We start from the raw sequence: 8616 nt of genomic DNA on the forward strand, positions 1-8616 counted from the left end.
TGACCACGCTGCAATTCCTTCTCCTCTCAGGATCTTGGGCATGCACGTACATGCACCCAGCATGAGTTTAAGCCACTGGGTCCGGGACTCAAACCGCAGTCAACTATGTGGGAGTAGCCATTATGCCAACTGCTGGTCCCAAGAGATTTTTTTTTTAATTGCCAAAGGGTGAGTGCATTCACCAGAGAGAGAGAGAGAACCCCCCAATGGGGTCATGGTCACAACCCCAATCTCTTCTCTTCCATTTCTCTATCCTGTTGGGATTTGGGGCACACACAAATGCCCAGTCTGTCTTTCAAACCACTGGGACCAGGATTTAAACCATGGTTGGCTGTGTGTGATCTGGCTCCCTAAACCACTGGGCCCATTTTCTTTTGGAAAATTGTATTTTGTACAAAATGTGTGTTTACCAATGCCCCCCACACTGCTACTAGCAAGCACTTACATGGTTGGTGTCTAGCAGATGGAATAGCCAAGTGGTTGACCAGTGTTTCTTCCTTTCGTAAGGACGTGTCCTTGAGAAATAGTGGAAATATACCAGATGAGGAGAGTGCCTTTTCTTGGTCTTTATCTAAATTCAGTTTGTTTCCTGATATGGAAATTCCAGGTACTTTTCCATCCGTGATTTGTAGCTTTGGATTGATTAAACCAGGTGGCCCTGCCTTTTTTTTTTCTTCTGGAGATGAGGTAGGTAATTTCTTTCACTCTCTTTTTCTTTTTCTTTTTTCTTCCCAAGCTATGAGTCCAGGAACTGGTGAGTCCCTCAGTCCATCTTCTTAGTCTGTCTGTGCACTGATGACCTGTGTCACCTTGGGCCAGCCACATCCCCGTTTCCCCATCTGCTACATAGAATCTTTGAAAAGTGCTCCAAAGTGACGGGGCACGGGAAGCCTTAGAGAAGGGTTCCGAGGGCCATCTGGACACTGGCTGAGGGAAGTCAGCTGAACTTGGTGCAAGGGTAATAAGAGCTGTCAACATGGAACAAGAGCTTCTGAATCATGAGATGTCAGGCTGACCTGAAAGACCCATGTACAACTAGAAAGCTATACTGTGTGGGGAAGCCAAACACCTGAGAATACCCTTGTGTGCACAATGGTACATCTCAAAGGATTGCACGAATGCATTAGTCCAGACTTTGAACTGATTGCCTTCTGTGCGCCATCTTTCTTGAGTCCCCTACTCAACAGGTACTGCAGCTAGTGAGGCTTGGGGCTCCTGGACCTCTAGAATCCAGGTTTGATGGAAGGCCACGCATATGCTAACCCTTACTAGAAAGCTATACTGTGTGGGGAAGCCAAATACCTGAGAATACCCTTGTGTGAACAATGGTGCATCTCAAAGGACTGCACGAATGCATTAGTCCAGACTTTGAACTGATTGCCTTCTGTGCGCCATCTTTCTTGAGTCCCCTACTCAACAGGTACTGCAGCTAGTGAGGCTTGGGGCTCCTGGACCTCTAGAATCCAGGTTTGATGGAAGGCCACGCATATGCTAACCCTTTTGCTACTCCTCTCACACTTATCTACCATATGATAACATAATGTGTGTACTAACTTCTCCAAACCCTTCACCTTCCCTGGGTAAAACACAGCAGGAAGGAAAACATTTCATTTTGCCTGGCTGAGCTGGGCTGAGGTTCAGACCTGGAACATTCAGTTCAAGTGCACTCTGGGTCAGGGAGCCAGTGCTCCTTGCTGAGTCATCGGCCCAGCCAAGGCAAGGCAAGTTAGAGAGGGGGCACGCAGCTCAATTCTGAGTCACTGCAGCCCCAAGACGGCACTGGTGTCCAGCACAAGGCACTGTCACAACCAGCACCTCTAGAAGAAGAAGATCCAGGAGACCTGGCAGGAGAGCTGGGCCCAGTCTGATGCTGAGGTCCTCCTGCGCTGATCCGGAAGTGTCAACTAGCGAAGTGGCTGCCTTTTCCTCTGCACACACAGGTGTTTTCCTATTCTCCCACTATTTGGATATTTAAGCCGCTCATTTACTTATTCATTCAGTATCCAAGAACAATTTCTAAGATAAGTGAGGAAAAAAGAAAGCGTAATTCCATTTTAATAAACACTGAGGAAGTTATTTTGGAATAGGAAATGTTCATTCTCCAAACAGGATCCTGAGGAATTTTCAGTGGAAAACTCATCTCGATGCACTAGGGCAAAGCTCTACCCTGGGAGCTCATGGGCAGCTGAGCTGTTTACAGGCTCCTGAGGCCGGCAGTGTGCAATCTGTGGTCCTGAGCTTTTCTAAGTGACAGTGAATAAGACGTTTCATGTGTATGGAGGCTCATCTTGCTGCCAGCCACAAGAAACAAATTTACGAGAATCTCCTTTCGCAGTGCCAGGGCTGCTCTCTGTTCAGTGAAGGATCAGGGGCATCTGGCTACTGTCAGCTCTCAGCCTCTCCAGCAGGCCTGCTCAAAGTTGCTGTGTCACCAGTGGGACAAAAAAGAACTTCTCCAGACTCATAAGGAAGCTCAGGGAATCAATACTGAAGTCTTTGTGTAGAAAATGCCTTTCAGAAAGTAGTAACAAGGAACAGGCCCCCGGGAGACATTTGAGAGTCTAAGACAACAATACAGTCCTTAGGAACAGAAGGTTCCCTGGATGTACAGGTCTGCCGATATTTCATGGAAGGCAGCTTTTCTTTCTTTCTTTCTTTCTTTTTTTTTTTTTTTTAAGAATTATTTTAATTAACTTTATTTATTTATTTACTTATTTTAATTTGACAAGAGAGGGACAGAGCAAGAGAAAGGGAGAGGAAGCAAGCTGCCAGGTCTGGGACTCAAACTGAGGTCGGCCATGTTGGGAGTCCAGCGCCCTTAGTCACCATGCCACCTGCCAGCCCCAGGACAGCTCTTCTTTAACCAGCCTGTACACTCTGGGCTCTCTTCCACACACTCATATGTTTGATTTTACTGAGCCTGAAGACCCTGCCAGACTTTGAGAGGCAGAAAGATGAAACAGGCAGATGAGCCCTGGGACTCTCAACAGGGGTGTGATCCTAAGGAAAGCAAAAAAGTGCCACCATCTGGACTCAAATTAAGCAATATAAAGTCCAGAGCAGGGGTAGTCTGGGACATGTGAAGGGGGGAAACTGCCTGCAGAGGACTTTAACACTGACTGCAGAGTGGCACTCAACTCATTTTTAGGTGAGATAAGTGAATAAAGACTTACACCCATCTCCCAAGTTCAGGCCCAGGTTCAGGAAATGGGCCAACGTTTCTGATCGACTGTACAAATAAGTCTGTTTACTACTGGGACTGTGCCTAGAGCAGATACAGCTGAGCCTACAACCACAAGTCTGTCTGACACCCCTTCAGGAACCCAGGAAGGGGTTAAGCACAAGGCTTTCTGTTTTCACAAACCAGGCACATCCCCTCTCCAAAGTCTTGTTTTCTCATGCATAAGAAGTACTTAATAGTTTCTATCTCGAGAGAGAGCTGTTTTGAGGATTTAAAGATATAGTTTGCAGAAGCACTCACTCCTATCTGCAACATACATATAAATATGTTGACAGACAAAAATCTACTACATTCACTCATTCCTGAAGAAATGATTTCTGATTAAGCTTTTACAAACTGCATGGCTTCCTGAAAAGCTGCTGAAGCCCCAAATATATCTGCGTAGAAGTATGTGAGGACTTAATAACACTGGATATCTTGCATAGTATCACAAGTGCTAAAAGAGGGAGCCATCAGCTCCTGCATCTGCAAAACAAAGGGGATTTGCAGCCTAGACTCAAAAGTCCACTGTGAGTGGAAGGTCTGAGGCAGAGACAGATGGGGTGTCCTCACAACAATGGGGGAGCCAGGGAGGGGCTGAAGAATCACAGTCAAGTGTCACAGAGGATTCATGGGAGCTCATCAGTACAAGGGCCTCACAGGTTCCTAATAAGCAAGGTCTTTGTCTTTAGCATCCTGTTTGTCTATGTAAGAGCTCTTAAATATATTTAAGAGCAACGTTAAAACAGAGAATATGTTTGGATTATGTGTAGTTTCGTATTTCGGATGATAAACACCAGAACATCATTTTAAAATGTCAATAAAGGGTAATAAACATGTCGAGTAGTTCATATAAGGCAACCATGTACTGGTCCAGGAATGAGGACAACGCTAATCAGGCCTCATGGGTGGTATGGAGCTTTCTGACTCACAACCAGCCCTGATAGCATCAAACAGCTAAGCCTTCTCCCCTGGCTAACGTCAAACGTCACCACCATTCCTGTGTCCAGACTCTACTCTTAGAAAGGACAAATCTGCTCTACAATACAGGGGATCAGTTATGTCCTCAGAGGTGCTGTCAGTTTCCCGTGTGAGCCAAACACAGCAGTTCTTTATAGAGGGGAGACAGAGGTTTAGGATGAGCTGGAGACCGGTGGCATCTGGCCATAGTCTTCATAGCCCCTCTCCCCCGCCCCCAAACAAATCACCGTTCATCCAATTGCAAAGGAACCTGCTCAGCCATAACGGTAACTTGCAGGAAATATGAAGGAAAGAATGGCTACTCATTTCCCGATTGTGCTCTGATTCTGCTAAGAGGCACGGACAGCTTGCTATCGATCTGGAAAGAGCAACATGATCTCATCTTAAATAGAATTCAGGAGGCTCTGCGGAACTTGAAGCAGAATAAATGGGTCTACTTCAAGGATAACTCAGAACATTTCCAATTTTCTCTGAAAGATGTTTCGACTTCTCTCTCACAGTGCCTTAGTATAATCTGTCAAATTATTATAGAAACAAGGCAGGAAGGAAAGGGGCTGGCTCGCTTCTTGCTGGGGTAGCCTCAGAACTGTCTGACCTTCTCCCTATTCTCACGGTCCCCCCACCGGACTGTGTGGTGCTGTCTCCACTCTCCTCAGGCCACCCAGAAGTCACACCTCCAGGCACAAGAATGTTTTCCCAAGGAGGAAATAGAGGCTGAGGCAAGGGCTCTGCAGGTCAGATGTTAAGCAGGCACCACTTGAGAGATTCCAGGGCCTATGCAGGAGTATACCAAGTCACAAATCCCCCTACAAACCAGGCTCACAGGCCATCTGTGTCTCCCAAGGCTAGTCTGGCAGAATAGAAATCAGTAGAAGGGCCTTTAGGACTTAAAAGATTTCTGGGCCCCACCCTGAGCAATTCAGTTTCAACATGGGAACAGGTGGTAGTGGGGGGTATGATGCAACTACAACCTCTGTTCTTAAAATGCGACTGTCAGGCTGGTGACCCCCAAGACACGAAGAGCTAGAACAGCCTTGCTTCAGGGGGAGGCAGTTTCCCTGTCCTCCAGGAAGCTCTGTGAGGGAGCCGCACTCCAGTGTCTGGCCTCTGTTTATTCAGGGAGGAGGGCCTGGAGGAGCGACTGCACCGGAACTGCGCATCTCCCGACTCCAGAGTGCGTGCCAACCTCTCTGCCAGGGAAGGGGCCTGGACTGGTAATAACTTGCCAGGAGATTAGTGGAAAGCTCGAGTGTACAAAAAGTTGAAATCCAGAAAGACTGCAGGTAGGGAGGCCCAGCTGCTTAGGTAATGGTGGTTAAAGCCCAGTGTCTTTGCCTCTAGCTATTCTGCCCCTGTAATGATGGCAAGATACTTGCTTTCACTTGTCCCCCTATAAAAATGGGAATAAGACTTCTTACCTACTTCAGAGCAATTCAGAAGATCAACTTTGAGGTGACAGAGTATAAGATAAAAGAAAATATAAAACTTCTAATGTCTAGCTTCTTCCATGAAAACTGTTTCTCTACAATATGGTTAGACTGTAAACATTCTGAAGCTCTGTGCTCCCCCAAAATAGAGCTCCCTCTTGTTTCCATGCTCAGTGGAGTTCTTTACTGACTGACAGCATTTCCTCTTGAAGCTGAGGATGCTCAGAGAGACCTGTTACAACTCAGTTCCTCCAATGTTACCCTTTGTTTTACAACCAGGCTCTTTTCTCATTGTGTTAAGAAACCACCAATTGCTAATATAAAACAACATTGAAGGATTTTCCATTGTAGTTAGTCTGGGTTAAGGTGTAATTCATGTAAGTGAAATTGAATTAGTCAACCAGAAAGTCTGCACATGTCACAGGGTTTGAAAGCAACAGAGCCCAAACAGCTCACAGGCTGAAGGTTAGTTATTTCCTTGATGTTTTGGTGCCAGGTGGATAAATTTCAAGTTGCTCGGTAAAGAGAATTCTCTTCTTGAGTTGCTTACATCCAATCACCAAAATCCAAGGAACTATAGCATAGAGGTCAGTGATCCAATAAACTGTTGTGAGAGGCAAGACATAAAATAATCAAGTTTTCCAGTCTGCACACTTCAAAGTCATAAAAATTCAAGCCACTCCTAACTTCTGAGCAAATATCGTGCTTCTTACTAATATTTTTCCATACAGCTCTCTTTACTATAGGTACTGTCTGGATGACAAGAAACACTGTTGAACTCTGGGTTTATCGGTAAAATTAAGAGACTGAACTGAAAAATTTTTAAGGACCATTCAATTATGAAATTCTGTTAAATTTTCAGATGAGCTTTTCCATCCTCATACTTCTGATTTAGTTGTTTGTATTTTCTACTTGTTGAAAACAATATAGTAACTTAACCTGTTTGGGGTTTTGTTTTGTTTTTCTCCTCAAGAGGGTTTGTGAAACCACAGACTAACCCCATCCACCAGGGTGGGTAGCAAAGATCCAACTTGCTAGGTGAGTTTCAAGTTAAAAACAAACTGCTTGCAGGAACCAGCAGTTAGCGTAATGGCTATGTCGCTGGATTCCCACGTAGTCGACCGCGGTTCGTGTCTCGGACCCGGTGGCTTAAAACTCACACTGGGCGCGTGTGCGTGCGTGCCCAGGATCCCGAGAGGAGAATGGAGGAGAATAGAGGAGAAGGGATTGCGGCATGACCATCCCCCCTGGGGGGTGATTTCTCGCTTTCTGTCTCTATGTCTCTCTCTGTCTGTCTGGCGAGTGCACGCGCCCTACAGTGAAAATCTCTCAAAAAAAAAAAAAAACTGCTTGCAATGTATATGTTCGAACTTGATCTTCACTCACAACAAAGAAAGCCAGCAGATTCTGACAGTTTCTGTGTCTACAAGAAAGTCTCAAAGTAAGTTTTGTACCACACTGAAGAACATCTACATGCATGCAGTTTGCATGCAGTAAGAGGGAAGGTTTGAAATGAGCCCAAGATTCACCAATAATGAGTTGAGTAGACACACAAAAAGATAGATATAATTATGCCCATCCTGGTTAATTATGGCTTCATATACTAATTTTCAGAAAAAATATACAATTAACTTGTTGTAAATGTAAACTTCTGAATGTACAATGTCTCACTGTTGGGCACCAGTTTTGTCAAAATTATTTTTATTTTGCAAAGCTCAGATTTAGAGAAAATTGCAAAAGTAGGACAACTAATTATCATTTTTCAAGTTAACAGGCTCATCCCAAATTTATGTTTTCAAATTTTATATTTTAAATTTCAAATTTTGTACATATGTACATACTGCATACTGCTGTTGAATTCACAAGAGTATCACTACTCTTGTGTATTTGATAAAGATCCTAAGTATTTTAAAACCACAACAGAGAGGGGGAAATATATCATTAAACACACACACCCACACACACACACACACACACACACACGATCATTCTTCCCTCCAGTGTAAGGCAATGTCAGAAGGCAATGGCCTATTATGAAAGACATACTCTGATCTCCAATTTAGAAACTGCCTGGGAAAAGATTACTTTGTTTTTCAACGAGTCATACTAGAATACATACCTACCTAAAGTATTTCAAACAAAAATGCAACTTTAATTTCCAACACAGAATGACTGACAGACTCGGCCTCCTGAGTCACTCCATGCCTGACCGAGAGTGAAGTCAAGATACCCCTCAACCAAGTCGCAGAACGTGAAGACGGAAAGTTCCCAAGAGACCACCACCCATGTATGTGTGCGAAAGGTCCCCTCCCATCTGTTTAAGTGCAAGCAGCTGGGTGAACCGAGGGTCTCACGACGCAGGCCAGGTGGGCTGCGGAGGCCGCGGCAGGGCCTGGCTCCGGCCTCCCTGGCTGCCCAGGCCGGCCACCCCTCGGGGAGGCCGGGAGCGCGGGGCCAATTTCTGCCAACTCGGCCCTCGGTCCTTCGAGCCAAGTTCGTGGACGGGTGACTGCGTAAGCACTTCCCAGGCCACCGTGTCCGGGGGCCGCCTTCGCCCCAGGCCGCTCAAGGGCGAGTCCGGGGAGGGGACTGGTCCGGACGCAGGACGCGTTCGGGGAGCGGCGGGCCAACCCCGTGTGAAGGGGGAGAAGGTGCAGGAGCCAGAGTCCGCCCGGAAGTCCGTGCGTCCCGGGTGGCCTTCACCGACCTCCGGGGCCTGGGCGTCTCGAGTCCCCTTGCCCGGCCCAGTCCAGCCGCCCCCAGGCCTGGGCCTGCTCCCGGCCGCTGGCCGTCCAGGTGGGGCCGCCCGCGCAGCGCGTCTGGCTCACCTTAGGGCCCTCGGGGGGCACGCGAGGGTCGTTCCACGTCGTGGTGCGGCTGTTGTGGTCCACGAAGAAGGGCCAGCCCGTCTGCGGGTCGATCTTGATCTCCCAGCCGGGGGGCAGGGGATCGCGGTCGCCGGCGCCAGTGCCCGACGCCCGCTGTCCC

The 8616-nt window shown here is 46.9% G+C and overlaps 1 protein-coding gene across 2 annotated transcripts in view; it reads right to left on the reverse strand.

The window, feature by feature from the left end:
- Positions 1-8600, reverse strand: part of BAG3 (BAG cochaperone 3) — a gene marked incomplete at its 5' end in the record, with an annotated part of 27350 nt that extends 18750 nt beyond the window's left edge. For both annotated transcript variants that reach the window (XM_014592366.1, XM_014592365.1), the window contains 1 exon segment: positions 8457-8600. In XM_014592366.1, the coding sequence (XP_014447852.1) occupies positions 8457-8600 (144 nt within the window).
- Positions 8601-8616: the final 16 nt, after the last annotated feature.

This window comes from Tupaia chinensis, unplaced genomic scaffold, assembly GCF_000334495.1.
Source record: "Tupaia chinensis unplaced genomic scaffold, TupChi_1.0 Scaffold000683_1, whole genome shotgun sequence".
Taxonomy (NCBI): domain Eukaryota; kingdom Metazoa; phylum Chordata; class Mammalia; order Scandentia; family Tupaiidae; genus Tupaia; species Tupaia belangeri.